General features: G+C 34.5%; 1 protein-coding gene across 8 annotated transcripts in view; it reads left to right on the forward strand.

Moving 5' to 3' along the window:
- ATG10 (autophagy related 10) overlaps positions 1-18,971 on the forward strand; it is a 199,866-nt gene that overhangs the window by 114,011 nt on the left and 66,884 nt on the right. For all 8 annotated transcript variants that reach the window (XM_039874984.1, XM_039874980.1, XM_039874976.1 and 5 more), the window contains one exon: positions 6,473-6,611. In XM_039874984.1, coding sequence (XP_039730918.1) covers positions 6,473-6,611 — 139 coding nt within the window. The remainder of the gene's footprint in view (positions 1-6,472; positions 6,612-18,971) is intronic.

Here is an 18,971-nt window from a genome sequence, read left to right on the forward strand (position 1 = left end):
CACTCCATGGCCAGTTATGCCCCTCCCACACCTCCACCCGCCAGGCCCTCTCCTGGGTTTACTGTAAAGCAAACCCCAAAACTTAGATGCTCTTTATCAACATAATTCCTTTGCCATCTGTAATGTTAGCACTTGAGATTTTAGAAATTTTATTTTGTTTTTTAACAAGCCTCGAATTGCTTCACTGTTTCTTTCCTTTTCATTTTTTAATTAAAAATTTTGAGATAACTGAAGATTTACATGCATTAATAAGAAATAATTAGAAAGATCCCTTGTACACTTTACCCAATTTCCCCCAGTGATAATATCTTGCACAATGATAGTATAACATCACAACCAGAATATTGTCATTGATACAATTCACTGATCTGATTCAGATTTTCTGTTTTGCTTGTACTCATGTGTGTGTGTGTGTGTGTGGTTCTATGCGGTTGTGTCACATGTGTGGGTTCAGATATCCACCGCCGCAGTCAAGATACAGAACAGTTCTATCACCACACACAAGGATCCCTCCTGTTGCCCTTTTGTAACCATAGCCACTTCCCTCTGCACCCTCCCAACACTAATCTCTCTGTTCTTCATTTCTAAAATTTGTTGTTTCAAAAATGTTATATAAATGGAACCATATGGCCTGTAACCTTTCTTTTGAATTCCAAGAGATTTTATTTTTATTTATTTTTCAATTACAGTTGACATACAGTATTATATTAGTTTCAGATGTACAACATAGTGATTATACATTTATATACCTTATGAAGTGATCACCTCAATAAGTCTAGTACTATCTGATACCACGCACAGTTATTACAATGTTATTGACTATATTCCCTAAGCTATACTTAACATCCCTGTGACTATTTTCATAACTGGCAATTTGTACTTCTTAATCTCCTTTACCTTTTTTACCCATTCCTCCCAACCCACTTTCCATCTAGTGACCACCAATTTGTTCTCTGTATCTATGAGTTTGTTTCTGTTTTGTTTATTTTATTTTATTTTAATTTAATTTTATTTTAGATTCTACATATAAATGAAATCATATGACACTTGTCTTTCTCTGTCTGACTTCACTTAGCATAATACCCTCTAGGTCCATCCATGTTCTCCTAAACAGCAAGATTTCATTCTTATTTTATGACTGAGCAATATTCCATTGAATATATCTACCACATCTTCTTTATCCATTCATCTATCAATGGACACTTAGGTTGCTGCCATATCTTGGCTATTGTAAATAATGCTGCAGTGAACAAAGGGGTGCATATATCTTTTCAAATTAGTGTTTTGGATTTCTTTAGATAAATACCCAGAAGTAGAATTGTTGTGTCATACAGTAGTTCTATTTTAATTTTTTGAGGAATCTTCATACTATTTTTCATAGTGACTGCACCAATTTACAATCCCATCGACAATGCACAAGAGTTCCCTTTTCTCTACATCCTCACCAACACTTGTTGATTTATTGATGATAGCCATTCTGACAGGTGTGAAGTGATATCTCATTGTGGTTTTAATTTGTATTTCCCTGATGATTAGTGATGCTGAGCATCTTTTCATATGTCTGTTGACCATCTGTTATGTCCTCTTTGGAGAAATGTATATTCTGGTCCTCTGCTTATTTTTTAATCAGATTGTTTGTTTTTTTGATGTTCAGTTGGATGAGTTCCTTGTATTTTTTTGGATAACACCTTTTCTGAATCTCTTCTCCCATTTTTAGTAGATTGTCTTTTTATTTTGTTGATTTTTTTAAATCTATACAAAATCTTTTTAGTTTGATGTAGTCTTATTTATTTACTTTATTTTGTTTCCCTTGTCTGGGGGTACATATCTAAAAAATATTGCTAAGAGAGATGTTAAAGATTTCACTGCCTATGTTTTCTTCTAGGGGTTTTGTGATTTCAGGTCTGACATTTAAGTCTTTAATGTATTTTGAGTTAACTCCTGTGTACGATGTAAGAAAATGATCTAGTTTTATTTTTTTGCATGTATCTGTCCAGTTTTCCCAACATCATTTATTGAAGAGATTGTATATTCTTCTTGTATTCTTTCATCTTTTGCCATAGATTAGTTGACAGTATAGGTATGGACTTATTTCTGGGCTCTCTACTCTGTTCCATTGATCTGTGTGTTAGTTTTTATGCCAGTACCATGCTGTTTTTGATTACTATAGCCTTATAGTTTGTTTGATATCAGATAGTGTGATACCTGTAACTTCATTCTTTCTCAATATTGCTTTGGCTATTTGGGATCTTTTGTGGTTACATATAAATTTTAGGAATATGTATTCTAGTCCTGTGAAGGACACCATTGGTGTTTTGATAAGGATTGCATTGAATCTATAGATTGCTGTGGGTAGTATGGCCATTTTAACAATGTTAATTCTTCCTATGAGCATGGTATAGCCTTCCATTTACTTATATCTTTTTCAGTTTCTTTCTTCAGTGTCTTGCAGTTTTCCAAGGACAGGTCTTTTACCTCCTTGGTTAAATTTTTTCCTAGGTATTTTATTATTTTTGGAATTCCTGGGAGATTCACCCAGGTGGTTGTGTGTGTCAGATTTGCTCTTTCAATTGCTGAGGAGTGTGGAATGATGTACCATGGTTTGTCTAACCATAACCTGTTGAAGGACAGCTGAACTGTTTCAAGTTTTTAGCTATTCTGAATAAAACTGCTATGAACATTTATGTACAGAGTTTTCATTTCTCTTGGATAAATACCTAAGAGTGTAATTGGTTGATTGTGTGGTAAGTACATGTTTAATTTTTAAAGAAACTGCCATATGGTTTTATATTCCAGGTAGCATGTGTGAATGACCTAGTTTCTCTACATCTTCACCAATATTTGAAGGTGTCGCTATTTGTTATTTTAGCCATTCTGATAGATATGTAGTGCTATCTCATTGTCGTTTTAATTTACATTTCTCTGATGGCTAATGATGTTGAACATCTTTTTTCATATTCTTATTTGTCACTTATATATCATCTTTGATGACCTTTTGCAGTTTTACTCCTTCATTTACCTTTTTTCAAATTTGGGTTGGGGGTGGAGTTTCTGGCCAATTACCTTTGACATGTGTTATAGTATACTTAGGTGGGAGGAAACAGATCTGCTACTAAAGTAGAACATATTCCTTACTCTGGTTCTCAGCTCTGTGTTAGATAGAGTCTCTGGGAATACAAAGACGAATGAGACAAGAACCTTAGTCTTGAAGTTCTAAAACTATCTGGCACTTTTGGAAAGGGAAGTCGAAAATATGTTGAAGTCTGTGATTTCCAAATTGCATGACTTCAAAGGATGGAAAGAGCAGACACATGCCAAGGATTCAAATTCATTTCATGTGAGTTAAGTGTGCAAAAATGTCTTTTCCTAAAGATGGCTTTCCAGAGCAAGGGGCTGAGTGACACAACAGCACTCCCAATTATCTCTGTGCCTCCAAATCCCACTCCAGCCTTCAAATCCCACAAAGGCACTCAGCTGCCAATGAGAAGACTGGGGTGAGACTGATCATAGGTTCTTTGAGAAACTTGTTCTGTCCCCTCTCTCTTATTTTTTGGGCTTCTGAATTGTTCCTGAGAATCTAGATCTATGTGTATGTCTAATTGATCACTCTAGTGTTGACCCCAGCATATACCTGAGTTCTTAATTTGAATTTGGGTAAAGGACATTCATTCTTTCCAGGAATTTTATTCTCCCTAGCAGGAATGAATCTCAGGCAGTCCATTTCTGTAGTTTTCTGCAGAAATTAATGACCCAATTCCATAGTTATTTAAAAATTGGACAGTGATCGTCTAAGAAGAGAAATATCTCAATAGGGAAGGATAGGAATAAACACACACACACACACACACACACACACACACACACAAATCTAATTTATGGTAAAGGTGAGAGTAAAGTCAATGGGAAAAATGCAGTATCAGAAATCATCTGGGAAAAATCCCTACCTCATGCCATACACACAAAATTCAGATGGATTATGAGCTAAAAGTAAATTTAAAAATGTGTATGAGAGCATGTGTGTGTATAATAAAGGAGTTAAACATTTTTATAATTTTTAGGAACGAGGTGGGACATAACAGGAGGTCTTTTAATGAAGACAGGTGACTCAGAAGCTGCAAACAGAAAATGCATAGATTTAACTACATGAAAAGTTAAAAAAGAACATGATAAAATGGAGAATAAGCAAAGTTAAAAGAAAACTGAGTGAAAATGTTTTATACGCATATATACATATATGTATCACACGGTCATGCACACCTGTTTTTCTCCAATTAAGTTATTATTTCTAATATACAGATAATCTGTATAATGCAATAAGGAAAATGCAAACTAAATAGGCAAAAGATAAGGATAAGCAAATCACAGAAGAGTATAAATTACCAATAAATATGAATAGATAGATGTTCACTTTTACTAATAATCAAGACACTAGAGATTAAACAAAAAATAGACATTTAAAAATTCATCAAATAGGCAAAATTTTTTTAAAAAATCAGTATTTACGGGATATGAGGAAGGACATTTTCATACATTTTTGCTGAGAATATAAATTGATATAGCTTTCTTCTGAGAACAGATTGGCAGTATCGAAATTTAAAATGCACATACCCTTTCGTATAGTAATGCCTCTTTTAGGAATCTACACCATAGAAAAATAGAGGTGTATAAGGATACATGTGCTAAAATATTCATCGCAGCATTAGTTGTAGTAGCAGAAAATTATAATCTATCTAAAATATCTAGCCATGTAAAAATATTTAAAAAAAAAAAAACCCTATGGCATAGTGATACAGTAGAATACAGTGAAACCATTAAAAGGAGAAAAATCTACAGCACTGACATGGCAACACATGGTAGGATATCCATAAATGAAAAATCACATCAAGGAACATATGTATATACAGCATGATTTAACTGGTGGTAAGTGGGTGGGTGGGTGGATGTATCTGTAGGCCAAGAAATTTAAAAAGGCTGGAAAAATATACACTGACCTATTAAAAATAGTTACAAATCTGAGGTATTAGAACTGCTGGGTTGATAGGAATTTCACTTTTTATTTTATGTAACTGTGAAGTGTTTGCAATTGGTTTTTTTTTTTATCACAAAGATGTAATGTTTTATAATGTTAAGAAAGAAAAGGAAATTATAAATGCTAACGAACCCAATCATTGACCAAAAAGGAAGAATGTGGTTAAAATAATTGCCTTAAAAGATGGTATAGATACTGTTGCCGAATGCGAACTTAAATAAACAAACAGAAAAACCTCTTTCTTGCTACTGCATTCATTTTTTTGTACTAGAATATTTATTTCAGTGATTTCTCTCTGATTTTTTTTTTATTGTGTTTAATTGATAGTATTTACTGGAGTTCAGTGAAAAACTATTTTGTAACTATCTCTAGTTGTGATGTATCTAGTATAATATCTCCTCCAATGAATTGACGGTGAGTGGGGAATTAGTAAAGCAGATACAGATCTGAAGAATTGTCTCTGGCTTTACTTATCTCCACAGGAAACCTTATTTTATATTGATAAAGTTTGAAATCTTTCCTGTAGCTCTTTCTGATTGTTCACTGTCATTGTTAGTATTTTAACGAAAGGTAGAAATGAGCCAAACCAACTTGCTTCTTTCCTTATACTAAATTTATTTCAAAGGAAATTCTTCAACTAAATAAATGAATGTGGGTGGAACCAGATTCTGACTCAACATGTCCATTTAATTGCTTCTAAACATTAAGAAACCCCCACACATCATAAAAAAATCAACCGGTAAAGAATGATTAGGTGAGACGTGAACTAGCTATAACCATCTTTGCTTACAAAACCCTGTTTAAGTTGACATTAATACTTGCCTTCTACTCTATTCTAAATAAAGATTTGTTGTAGAAATATGCCAAAGATAGCACAATAATAAAGAAAACAGATTCAGCTCAGATTTTGAAATATACCTAACAAACTCAACCTCTTGCAAAATAACTTTCTTATTCAAAATGGAACTGGGAATTGTTCAGCACACAATGAATCATCTTTTGGCAAGTACAATAGAATCTTTAGGGACATTTCACAGCCTCTTGTTCAATTGTTAGGATGTTTTTAGCTTTCACAGGTAGGGAAGAAGGAAGCTTGTATAGCCATCATCTTGTTGCTAAAATTGAACAGTAAAGATTTTTCAGAGTTGCTATTGCAATAGATCTTTTTGCTTCTAGTTTTCTTCCTGTTTCTTTACCCAGAGCTGCTTTTTGTCTCTCAAAAACAATCTGGAAATAGTTAATGCTAATGTTTTCTGGTTTTACTATTTACCCAAGTCTCAAATGTTAAACATTAATGTGGGAAACTCCCTTTTCCTTACCTCATAGCCCTATATTTATTTAACTGTTATTCTGCAAGAAGAAAACCTGTCTTTCTCTACATTATTGTACCCTTTTTAAAAAAATTGACAAACACATTTTGTTTTTGTTTTCGCTTTTTTTCAGGAAGCTTTAGAGTTACCGCTGGATGATTTTGAAGTGACTGAGACCGCAGCAGCAACTGAAGTGGTTAAATATGAGTATCATGTCTTATATTCCTGTAGCTACCAAGTGCCTGTGCTTTACTTTAGGGCAAGCTTTTTAGGTAAGCCCTTGTTGGAAACTAAATGTAAATTCAAATGTTTACATATTAAGGCAGAAAGCAGATTTGGAAAATTCTTGAGAGGAAAAAAAATAGAGTTAAAAATAAGAAAACTGTGGGTGAGGTAAGGTTTTACCAGTAAATTTTCTCATGCTTTAGAAACAGTATCAAGACTTCAGAGTGAATGATATCATCCCAGCCTTAAGTCTGATCTTCAGATTCTTGGCCTCCTGCCCAACACTGACTAAGCCCCCCTGGCCCTTTTTTTCCTTTACTTTAAACAAGTAGGAACAACTTAAAGCTACAATGTTTATTTACTTCTAACTTTACAGTAAAAATTTCTTTCAATCTCAAATGATCCCATTAACAAAAAGCCCCTGTGTCTTCTTCCCCAAATGCTCATAATTATTTCAAGAATCGTTTATCAATTAGTTTAAGCTATACTTAAATATAGCACTAATATTTCCTTTGGCCATCTATACATCTCCTGTGCCTTCGCTTCCTGCAGTGCTGTTACTCAACTCATCCACCTTGCCAAGAAGGTGGAACACCCTGTCTCCTTGGAGGCCTTCGCTAATAAAGCTTATTTAATCAGCAACCACATGGAGTCCTCACCCTGCAGTGCAGCCGTGACTTCCCCCTTCATGTCCTCCAGCTAAACGGGGTCAGCGTTTCAAGGCCTTATGGGTCCTGGGCCCAGGGGCAGCAAAAGTCACTTCCCCAGCCCACCCCGTAGCCTATTTCTCCTTTCGATCTGGCCTTATCAGCAGCATTTTGCATTTTGAGCAGCCTTCTAACTTTGTCTGGATAGCTAAGACATCTGAATTTAGCCAGTGATATTTTATTTTTAATTAAAAAGTAGCTTAAGCTGCTTTGAATGTGTATTTGGTAGATTTAATCACTTGCTGCCTTATATTGTTTAATGGTCTCTAATTTTGCGGTGTTGGCGGTTTAACAAAGCACTTAGGATTTAAAACACAAGAACAAATTCTCATAGACTCCCTGGTGAGAAGATTTTAATCTGAGGTGCAGTTCCTAAGAACTGACAATTTGGGGTAAATTTTCAACATGGGACATAGGGAATTGAGGACACTGAAGGTTCACTAATTCACAAACTCTCGTTGCAGATTTATCCATATGATTATTAGGGGCCTTTTAAACACTCACTTTATTGTAATTCTGTTTGGTTTGGAGCCCAGAGGTTAAAGGAGGCTTCTTGTCAGTGAGCCGTATTATACTAAAAAGTAGGAAAAGATAACATTTATTTACCAGCGGGGAGGAAAATGTCTTTTTTGGTTCTGGTTTGCAATGGCTCTACCTAGTACCTTCTGGATTCAAAGACATGTAGAGGCTGCAGGTAGAGGAAATAGGACACTACTTCTTCAATACTGTACTTTCATATAATTAGTATTCACCATAAGCAGTTAATCACCAGAGAAGAGCTCCCAGAGACAAAACAAGTTGTTTAGCTTGTCAGCATTAGGGAATTGGAGGTGTTGAAACATGACTGCTTCTAGCTGGAAGTGGGTCTTGCCCAGGCTGCTGGATGAGCTCATACGTGTGCTTTGCTCTTATGTGCCAACAGCTCCCCTTACAGTACAGCACAGTAATTGTTCCTGCAAGTCCAATTATATTTTAATGAAATTTGTATACTTCCTAAGATCTTTCCTTCATGTTGGTTTTCTCTATCTTTTAAAAAAAAAATTAGCATCTTTGGATTCTATTTATATACTTTTAAGATTTCTTTTATTATGCTTAATAAGAAAAACCAAAACAAGTCATTGATTTTGCGTTGAAACATTCCTTGTTCTTACTCTTCCTCATTCTGTGTTGTATAGAATGAGTGTTAGAAATTTTTTAATTCCAGAATTCATTTAGTGCTTGTTCAGGTACATTAAAATATCAAATTTAGTCTTTGCAGAGCATACCGAATGTTTTCTTATGGTGAAACATGAAAAATGGTTCTTTTCCTTTATCATAGTCTAATAATTTCTTTTCTATTTTCCACCTAACTTGACTTAATGGGTCTTCTAAAAATGTATCACCCTTTACTCTGCAGTAATAATTTTTTGTTTATTCCCCTCAATCCATTCTCTTTTTCTGTAATATCTGATTTCTCTGGCTTTTCATCTGTTTGTTAAACAAATCTGTCAGTGTGGCAAATAGATTCCTAACATCTTCCTCTTATTCCAGGTCCAGATTTTTCTTTGTCTCATTCTAAGAGAGTTCCGACCTAGAAAAGAGGATGACTATAAAATTTCTTGCCTAGGGGTCTTTTTTGTTGCATCAAAAATAGTTCACTTAGCCTTGTTTTTGAATTTCTTTTGAATTTCTTTTGCATTTGATTGCTAGTAAAAATTAGTTTCTCTGGTTTGCTCTGAATTTTTTTCCAGTACCTCTTTTTATTTTTTTTTAGGAAAAGTAAGTACTAATTCCCATTTAAATTGACACTACCATTTCTTTTCTCAACTGGCTTAGATTCCAGAAGAAATCTTTATTCTGTCTTTGAAATGCAAATCCATTGGACTGTAATGATCTCTTATTCCTCTGTATTGTCCAGTACCCACCAGGTTAACTACTGCCTAAGACTCAGCTAACATGCCACTTGATCTTGTCACTCCCATGTCATATCGTATCATATGTCATATACCACAGATATCATATTACACCACATCATATCATATGTCATATCACAAGTTGTACTTTGACAGAATTATTTGTTTACTTGTCTCCTGTAAAAAGTTAGCAGGTAGAACTTTAAAGTAAAGAGAGGATAGAAGGAAATTAATATTAAGTACCTACAACCTCCAAAGTGATAAACTTTATTCATGGTTCTATGTGTGTGTGTGTGTGTGTGTGTGTGTGTGTGTGTGAGAGAGAGAGAGAGAGAGAGAGAGATGATTACAGATACGACATATATGTGTGTGTGTGTGTGTGTGTGTGTGTGTGTATGTGTATGTAGTTTTACTTATTTTGATACCCATAGTATCAACTGTGGCACAGTATCAGCAGGTATTTATTGAATGAAACAGTGAGGAATTTCTAACCATTTCTGAATACAGCCGCCAAATGGAAACTTTGTGATGGCGTCCTATTTGAACTGCTGTGATGAGTTATAAGGAAGTAAGTAATGCTCTTGTTTCCAGGAGACTCAGGACCCCAACAATCTATATATCTTCACTCTTTAGTTTGGTACTTCTCAGAGACTATAGGAGTAGCTGACTCAGGATAATAGAAAGTCCTGAAGACTCAAAGGTGGGCATCCAAACCAACTGAGCAGCTGCCCTACTTCTGATAACACATATTTTTATTTGATCTTTGAAGGCAGACAGCTATATTGAGACAGATTTGCTCCTGAGTGCCTTGCGTTTCTACTACTTGGGCTTACAGGAGTTCTCTAGTGGGTAAGATGGATTTAAGAGAAGACGTAAGTCCTTTCTAGTGTTCTTTATTTCCCTAATCACTCTTACCATTTCAGGTTTGAGAGAGATGGTAGGACAGGGTTAATAGCATTTGATACCCAGCAGTGGGTGAGAGACAATTGAACTTCTGTCAAGTAATAATAAATAGCCCACGTTTGACTAGTGCTTTGTAGTTTGTGAAGTCCATCCTCACAAAATGTGGATATCTTGAAGTGCCCACTGTTTTTTTTTTCCTACTATTTTTTGAAACACGCTATGTTAAAGAGTTATTTGTACCTTATTTTTCATAATTCTATTCCCCCACCATTCCATCACCTTTTTATGTCCCATCTTCTCTTTTGGGGGCTTGGCTTTGGTCAAAAGCAGATGGAAAATACCAGAAATGTCATAAAAACCTTAGGCATGCACATAATGATTTTGCCTTCACCAGAGTCCTAAGCTTATATATTTTCCCCTTTCATTGATATAACTAGAGACTTCAATATTTCAACTGGAATTCTGATTAATTTCGTCTCTGTCCCTCTTCTTCCTTTGTTCTCAATCTATATTGAAAAACAGACCAAGTGGTTCTTCTCATTTTCAAAATATTTAATTTTTTGGCTGACATATGGGTTCTTCTTGGGAATCGTTTTGACATATTTCTTTAATTAGTCAGATGGGCTGCTTTTGAATAGGGAAGGAAACATTTCTTCCATTCAGTAACTGAACATCCATTCTTTCTGTAGATCCCTTCTATTACTGGCCCAGGATATAAGAGTATAGAATTAAAAATGTAACCCAGATATTTCGTATGGAATATTTTTGCACTTGTTATATGTCTGAAGAATGCTTGCTTGCTTATAGAGGAACAAGGCAAATGATATAGCCAATGAATGATTCCTTCTCAAAGGCAACATAAACCAAACCAAGATAAAGATCAGCATAAAGGAAGAATAATGGTAGGTTTGGAATTAGAACAGTGTTTGACTCATCGAGGAGGAAGAGGAAGAGGCTTGTCCATGGCCTGGAACAAGAGGATCTTTAGAGTGCAAAGAAGAGAATGGCAGGAATGCAGGAAAGATGGGGTTTGGATAAAATTGGACAATAAAAGTAAAATATCCATGGTTCTGTTCAATAGCTTGTAAGAGAAGATAATCTGTCAGCTTTTCAGAAGCGTATGGGAAAAACTTTGGAGAGAAGGAGAAAGAAGGGTGATTGCCAAGCGGAAAGGTGGAGAGGGCATGGCATATTTGGGGAACAGTGAGAGGCCAGTTTGGAGTAGGAGTTTTGTTCAGATGAGTTGTGGAGGAAAAGCTTGAAAAGATACATTGAGGTCAAATTATGGAATAGATAATGGATGGAAAGGGATTGGAGAATATAAAGAAAAAATGAAAGAAAATGAGCAGAAATGAGTGAGACCAGTGGAGGGGTTTCCTAGAGCAGAAATTATGACTGAGTAAAACAGAGGAATAAATGAAGGATGAGAAGAAATTAGGAAGAATGAAATTTTAGGAAAAGGAATTTGGCTATTTTTTTTTGTATTGTTAGCATTATTAAAAATGTTTAATAATAACCTCTTAGAGAAAATGAGCTGGGAAAAAATCTTTTCAGGGAAAAACCACTGTTGCCAATAGAGTGAGAGTTAAAGCAGTTTGTTAAACAGGAAAAAAGAATGAATTAGAGAGATACTTAAAGATTGAGGCGAAAATGATTCTAGTTAATTATAATAAGCAGGAAATAGAAAATGGTTTGACAGATAATTTAATTTAGAGTCTTATTTGATTGTAGAGATATTTTAAGAAAGTTCATATATGCCACTTTTATTTATGTAAACAATAAATCTAGCCAAAGTCATAATAATGAAATGGAACATGAATTTTGGGAGATTAAAAAGAGATTCTAGGGATTGAAATGAAATTTGAAGAGCAAACAGTGAAAGTTATTAAGAAAAATAATGAAAAAATATTTAACTAATATAAATATATTCAAACTGAAAAGTCCAAATAATAGAGCAAATTTAATGAGAATTATTTGTTGAACCATGTAAATGTTTGAAACATTAGGGTGGAAGTAGGATGCTAGGTTAGAACATGTGATGGGAAAAGAATCTCATTGATAAATCAAACCTTGATTTAAAAGTGTATTAAAGAAAAAGTGTTAGAAAAATGTGATACAAAACAACAAGACACTAACTAGTCAAAAGTTTATTCTAACCTGTATTAGTACAAAACATCATATATATACAAAAAGCAACAGATTTTACGTGGATCGAGAAGCCAGTAAAGGCAGATGATTTATTTTCTTACTTGCAAGAGACTATAGCTTAGCTTTCCTGCACATGTGAATGTCTGTGTTATGGTCCAAAAGGAAAAAACATTTCTTTGCTTACTCTTGGCAAACTGGCCCTGTTTGAAACATCTATTAAAATATACATGAATGCCTACTGTGTGTATAGCGAAAAACTCATTAGCCTATTTTTACAATATGCTGAAAAAAATCACTGCACAGCTCGAAATTAATTTATTGCTTTTTTCCTCTTTAAAGTCATAGAGTTCTTCAAGTCCATATACTAGGTGCTGTGCTGAAAAGGTGGAGACTTCATTCTTCATGGGAAGGAGACCAAGTCAGATGGTGGAATAAAGTTAGTCAAGGTGCTGCTACAGGCATAATAGGTCCATGTTCTGGGAGTAAGGAGATTTTAAGAGAGCCAGAAATCCCAAATGCTGAGTACAAGGATATCAGACCAAGAAGTTGTAATCAAAACCTCAGAATACCTTGGGTAGGACTGAAAGTAGAGTGTCGTCTGCTTTACAACCGGCAGATCCAATGTTGGTATTCATCTAGAGGTATGGTCCTCAGAGTTCTGATAAATAGTGGTATCTCAGAGTTGATGTCTCAGGCGATCTTGTGGACCTAATATTGCTTCCAGGGGGACATTTTATGACTAAGGGATTCTTCAAGAATGTCTTGTAAGTACTTCTGCTAGGTTAAGTGTTTAACTTAATTTAAATGAAAGGTTAGAGCATTACTTGCATTATTATAAGTTTCTTAACACTGTGTGGACAGTTTAAAGTGAGTCAAAACTACTTTTTTTGCTGTTTGATGGGCATATTTCTCATAAAAAATATATTGTAACATACATAAACTTTCTCATGTAATTAAAAGGCATTTTACATTTATTTTCTACTTAAAATTACTAGATAAATATATAACATTTAAAATTTTTGAGCTTGTAATTTTGAAAATAGATAATTATTAAGCAAGACTTTTAAACAGTTTATTCGGGCTGTATTAGTTAGATATACTTGGTTGCAAATAATTGAACTTGACCATGATAAGCAGAAAAGAATTTACTGGAAAAGTAGATCATAGAGTCCGATCAAAGGTAGGAGAATGACAAGATGAGAGAGTGCCTCCCTTGGGCCTTAGTGGTGTGGAATGAGCCCCCACTTTCCACTTATTTTGGACTTTCTCTCCCAAATTGAAAATATGTTTGGGTACTGAAAAATAAAATATCCACTATATCTAAATCTACTTAATACTATTGATTTATATATAAGTATGAAGTTTTAAAAATATACCTGTGAAACATTTGACCAATGAATTTTTTATCATGATTGTTCAGTCTTTATCCTTAGTAATAATTATGCTAATTGCTCATATTGAATGTTCATCTATCCAACTACTGGGAAGTATTTATACACAAGGCATGAATATGTTTCTGGGATGCAGAGATGAATAAAGGATGTCAGAGATGGATGATGCCCTCAAGGAGCTTACAGTGTAGCGAGGCAAATAAACCAAGTCTCAAATTCACGGTAACAAGTACAATATGTTAAGGACTGTAAAAAGGTAAACATTGCTACCAGGCAGAGCATAAACTGGTGTTTGCCAGGGGCTGGAGAGTGGGGGAAATGGGGACATGTTTGTTAAAGGGCACAAATTTTTAGTTCTGAGATTAATAAATTCTGAGGATCTAATGTATAGCATGGTGACTATAGTTAATAATACTGTATTGTATGTATATACTTCGAAGTTCCTAAGAGAGATTTTAAATGTTCTCACCACACACACACAAAGGGTAACTACGTGAGATGGTAGCTGTGTTAACTAACCTTATTGTGGTCATCATTTCCCAATATATATGTATATCAGATTATGTGTTGTACACCTTAGACTTACACAGTGTTATATGTTCATTATATCTGAATAAAGCTGGGTAAAAATGTTGCCACTAGGGCTCAGAGGGCAGAGGTTACCTTGAGCTGGAGTAACCACGAGAGATCATACTGGACTTGGGATTTGTCCTTGCAGTGATGAGGAAAAGGGCAAGCCAGGCCTAGCAAGAAAATCAGAAAAGGCAAAATTCTAGATGCTCCTAAGTTAGGCAGTGTTAGTAGAGATTACTAGTGGCAACCACCACCACCACCACCACCACAGCAACACAAGTAATATGTGTGATTCACTTCATAGTTTACAAAGAGCTCCTGGATACGGAGATGTACAGTGTAGTGGTGGAAGTGCAGGATCTGGAGCTAGAAAGCTTTGGTTCTGATTTTTAGCTCTGCTACTTAACTAACTGTATGACCTTGGGGAAGATATTGAACTTCTTGTTTCCTTTCTTTCATCATCTGAAAAAAAAATCGAGATGATAATAATACCAACTTCATAGAGTTTTGAAGATTGTGAGCTAATATATGAAATGTGGCTTGACACATAGTACCTTTCAACAATGCGAGCTGAGTTATATATCTTGATCCTCACAATAACATTGTGAGGTAGGAACTGTTATTATCCACATGCACGGGTGTGAAAACTGAATGTGCAGAGGGATTAAATGATTTATTTAAAGGTACATAGAAAACTAAGGAGTTGAGGCTCAAACTCCATAGCCTGTTTTTTTACTGCATGATGCTGTCATTCAAATAACTAAAACTTAAAGAACATATGAGTTAATTAATTGATGTCATATGTTAGTAAAAAGACTCTGTATTTGGGGAATTTTCATTCAGATTTCCTGAGCTTAAGAGAGATACAAAATGCTAAAAATGTATGTAGGGATAAATAAAAATTGCAGAATTAGCCAGCATACTAGCTGATATGAATGCACATGAACAATTAACACTCATTTCATATCATAATGTAATTTTCTCACTGAAGCAAAAATGAATTTTCCCCTTTGGTGGAGCATCAGCTCTCCCTTACTGTGGAGTATGACATGAATTTTTATATCTTTCAAGCTCTCTTGAAGACATATTGAATAATGACATATTTCATTTTGAAAAATCCACTCTTTCCTTTTTCTTCTTGGTGACCACATTCAGAACATTATTCTTAAACTTACTCTAAATAATTTATACTTCCTCTAATCTTCATTTTAAGAGTTATGAAATTTTAGTGAAACTATGCACAATAGGATAAGGTGACTTCAGTGTGCTTGCACTAGAGTTAGGTAGTGTTAGTGAAATATCTCACACTGTTATTTAGTTCATGAAAAGTAATAGCCTTGAGAAATTTAATTTAGAAAGCTGCATATTTTGAGTAATATATAGATTCCTTGACATGTAGGTAATTATTCAATTGAGAGATTTTATATGAAAATGTTAAATTAAATGCTACTGGCAGTTGCTAAAGATTGTACTTTTTAATTATTCTATTTTTCATCCAATGTCTCTTTTTTTTTTTTTGTCATTGACATTTTAGGTTGCTGGCAGAATATTCCTTTACTTCAAATGTATGTTATCAATTCAGGTGATAGAGACACATAGTAGGTACTCGATAAACACTTGCTGTTAAATAAATGACCTCAATTGGCCATGATCACTTTGTGGGTTGCTGTGGAAATTGTTTCGGCTTCTACTTCACTTTTTCAAGTATGCAAGGGATTTTACTGAGCTTCTCAGCCTCAGTGTGATTAATGAGATTTCTAAGCATGTTCACATTGGTGCTATCGAATCTCTAGGGTCTGAAACCAGAGAGTTGTTGATTGAGTATGCTTATGTCTCCTCCAAGTGAGGGCAGACAGAAAAAATTGACTCTCTTAACAGAGCTTAAAGTTTCTGACTGAAGATACCCTGAACTGAACATGAAGGCACATGGTGTGTTACATGAACTTAACCAAGTATTTATTGATGCCCACCTTTTAATTTTAAGCTAGAGTTTGGGTCTTCAGTTTTCAAAAATAAATATACACAAAACTACCAAATTGTTCAAGTGTCTGCCACATATAAGTTCTGTTTTTTGTGATGTCGTTCTTTATATATTTGACTATCTCAGTTCAATAATTTCAGTGGGATTTCTGAAAGCTCCTTTTTGTTATTGGAATAATTAGTCACAATCATATTTGAACATATTTTAGGTGTCAGTATTGTTGATAGTGTATGGCACAGATGAAGATGTTGCTGATTAGGTCATTTTTTTCTTTTTTCTTTTGTATAAAAGAACACAGAACTAACTTTTGTAAGTCTTTGATCATGAAGGTGTGAGCTATGACTAGGCAAACCAATGATAAAGGCTTGGGAAAAGAACCCACATAATACTTTAGTAAATCATTATTATCGTATCTATATGTGAGAGACAAAGCTATATTACCCAGATCTTCTGTAGTGTAAATGATCAGCAGAAACTGGAGAGACCGACACTCTCGTCAAGGTAGGGTTCACAAGCGCTTGTTTAACTATCGTTAATACATGTGTTTTAAACAGTTCTATAAGTGCATTAGAGAATAAACTCACATCCATTCACTTAAAATACACTCTTCTCTTTATAATAAATGGTAGCACTCTTATAAACATGCATATAGGAGTGTCAGGCATCTTTTTATGTTTTGAATTTGTTTTTAACTTCTTGTGATTGTCTGTTATTCTAAGTTGACCAGATATTTTTTAATTCTTCTATTTGAAGGTGTTAAATATTTTTTTCTCTAAATTTGATGTTGTTTGACAATTTATGGCACATACCCTCAATTCTAGCATCAAATCTGATGATCTATCACATTCGTTCTGGGTTTCTCCGCATTGTTGCTATGCTGCTGATTATTATGTTTTGTATGAATGTTTCTTGCAGAGTATGCAGGTTTTTGACGGTGGTAATATCTAAACCAATTACTCCATCTTTAGATTGTTGACTGAAATATTTTCAGGAATAAAATTAAAATCATTACTGATTACCAGATATTAAACCCAACATTCTTCTCTAGATCTGCAAAGCCTTCTCCTGTTTTAGAGGAAGTAAATTTTAGGAAGGCATTCTTTCATCCATCATTACTCAGTAAATATTTATAAAGCATTTGCAACGTGTGAGTGAGGCCTAGGACTATGCAGTGGGACTATAGTGGTGAAGGGATAGACACAGTCTCTGTCTTGAAAGGCGGCATGGACTAATAGGAAGAGCACTGAATTGTGAGTCCTGAGACTTGAGTTCGAGCTCCAGCTGCATATTTCTGGCAGATGTATATTTCATAAGACCTTGTTTGCCTTATTTATAGATATTATACTAGCTCTATTATTTTTTTACGACTTGGTTTCTTCTAAGTTTGACAACTGAAAATTATTTTAAAAGCATTTCTTCTTTTTTATCATTTGATTATTAGTTTGCTATTTGACACTGAAGTGCTTAAGATCCTATTTTCCTTTTCTAGCACCAATACACACACACACACACACACACACGTATGCACACACATACATATGTGCATATGCATATTTTGTAGATATGTAATGCTTATCTTAAGGGCAAAGTTTGGCTCTACTCTGTAAATGTGTTCAGAAAACAATATAACACAGATACTGAAGGCAGCTTGTTTTTAACTTGTAGCTAAACATGACATTCAAATGTTAATTGGATGAATAAATCTTGTTCATTTTACAGACATGGAAATGTCAATGGAATAAAACTATTTATCACGAGATAATGGTCTCCTGCCGCCAGATAAATGCCAAGATGAAGATACTTACTGAAAATGTATCAAAATATTCTATTGCTATTTATTGAAAATAAAGGTTGAGGAAAAGTTCAACTTTTCAGGTCAAACATGAGAAATGCTCTGCCTGTGGTAATAGTATATTACGATATCAAACACAATGTGCATGGTAAAGAAACATGAGAAAATTCTAAGAAGTAACGGTCTATAAATGAATGTTTTCTCTTTGAGATATGAGCATTACTGGAATAGTGCAATGGGGGCTGGGAGGAGACTCCTAATATTTATTTAGCACTTATAATATTGTATTTATTACAATCTTATATTCTAGTGCTCCTTTTCCTACCAGCCCCCCATCTCTGCTCATACTCTATGAGTTTGAATACAGTGCATTTTGGTTTTGGGGGGAGGGGTTTGAGTAGGTTATTTCTCCAAGTTTTGTTGCATTTGATAACCAAATATTTCTTTGTATTTAGTGATTTAATATACTGATGAGTTTTTTTTTTTTTTAATTATATTGTCCACTTGCAAAGGAAAACAGCACACCTGCAATTCTTGAGGACATGATAGCTCGGAATGGGCCAAGTAGCACTAAATTCTAACAGTTAGACAACTTTTTTTCTAATAGTGTATGGTTTAAAAGTTGCTAGGTATCTCTCTCTTTCTGCTTCCTTTTCTGAACTTAGATATCTATTTTTCCACTTTACTTATCTTCTGCCATAGCGATCTTCATAAAATACATTATTTGAGTGGTTAAGAATAATTGAAGCTGTTTAAACAAAGAAAAGGAGAATTATTGTTCACTAGAGTTTTTGCTAATCTCTTCATGACAATCCCTTCTCACATCCCTCCACCCCTAACATCCCTTTCTCCCCTGGACACAACTGGCTGTTTATGTCTCCCTCATCTGGACTGGCAGAGAACTGCAGTTTTCCTCTGGCAGTGACCACTTTCTTTCTACTCAATATTTTAATTGTTGATATACTGTACTATTGATATACTTCTCATAGTTCTCCTAGTAGATGGTAGGCTCCTTACTAG

The sequence above is a fragment of the Pteropus medius genome, unplaced genomic scaffold, assembly GCF_902729225.1.
Source record: "Pteropus medius unplaced genomic scaffold, Ma_sr-lr_union100, whole genome shotgun sequence".
In the NCBI taxonomy this organism is placed as follows: Eukaryota; Metazoa; Chordata; class Mammalia; order Chiroptera; family Pteropodidae; genus Pteropus; species Pteropus medius.